This window comes from Myotis davidii, unplaced genomic scaffold (assembly GCF_000327345.1).
Source record: "Myotis davidii unplaced genomic scaffold, ASM32734v1 scaffold796, whole genome shotgun sequence".
NCBI lineage: Eukaryota > Metazoa > Chordata > Mammalia > Chiroptera > Vespertilionidae > Myotis > Myotis davidii.
The window spans coordinates 311,778-312,772 of record NW_006287809.1 but is presented as its reverse complement, the minus strand read 5'-3'; the positions used below and the strand labels follow the sequence as shown (position 1 = coordinate 312,772).

General features: G+C 57.6%; 1 protein-coding gene across 1 annotated transcript in view; it reads left to right on the top strand.

Annotated features, from left to right (window-relative positions):
- LOC102758451 (very-long-chain 3-oxoacyl-CoA reductase-like) overlaps positions 1 to 989 on the top strand; it is a gene marked incomplete at its 5' end in the record, with an annotated part of 12,813 nt that extends 11,824 nt beyond the window's left edge. The window contains 2 exons of the mRNA XM_006759550.2: positions 266 to 415; positions 598 to 989. Of these exons, the coding sequence (XP_006759613.2) occupies positions 266 to 415; positions 598 to 708 (261 nt within the window). The remainder of the gene's footprint in view (positions 1 to 265; positions 416 to 597) is intronic.
- Positions 990 to 995: the final 6 nt, after the last annotated feature.

Sequence of the window (995 nt, the reverse complement as noted above, 5' to 3'; positions counted from 1 at the left end):
AATATATTGTTATTGATTTCAGAGAGGAAGGGAGAAGGCGAGAGAAATAGAAACATCAATGATGAGAGAGAATCATTGATCAGCTGCCTCCTACATGCCCCCTACTGGGGATCGAGCCCGCCACCTGGGACCCTTCAGGCTGCAGGCAGAGGCGCTATCTATCCACTGAGCTAGGGCGGGACTCTGGGATTTTCACAGAGAGCCTGGGAGCTAAGCCAGGGGGAGGGGGGAGTGCTCGCCTTCCTTAGCTCCTTGCTTCCTGCAGACGGTGAGCCCCTTCATGATCGAGTCAAATATGACCAGTGACATAAAGTACCGGACACTGGTACTGAGTTCCGAAGACTTCGCTCGGCAGGCGCTGGACACCCTGGGCCTCACCTCCCAGACCGCCGGCTGCTTCAACCAAGCTGTGCTGGTGCGTTCCTGGTCGCCGAGCTGGGAGGGACACTCCCTGGCCCAGGGCCCCTCGTCCTTCCCCTGCAGGGAGGACATGTCCGGAGGAGGGGCGGGCCCCCACCTTGGGCTGGGAAGACAGGAGAAGAGATGGGGGGACCCACGCGTGGGTGTATCCTAATTCCTGGTACCTCTTCTTCCCAGAACGCCCTGCTGGCTCTCCTCCTGCCCGGTTGGTTTCGTCTCAGTCGCTGGGGACCGAAGTATTTACTTCTGTTGAGCAATGCTATGGTGAAGGCAAAGCCCGGCCCGTAACGGCCTTGAAGAGGCGCGGCCACTTGCCTGCCCCCCCACCCCCATCCTGGGCCAGGGCTGTTGATGTTAGCAAAGGTGTCCCACACGTGGGGATGGATGACAAGCAGGCCCGCGGCACAGAACTGCACACCGGAACACCTGGATATTCGGGGACAACTGTGGCATCTCAAGTCTCTGACAGAAAGATGGCATTTTTAATATGTGCACTGAGACAACTGGACAGCCATGGGGATATACAGTATGTGTGTGTGTGTGTGTGTGTGTGTGTGTGTGTGTGTGTGTGTGTA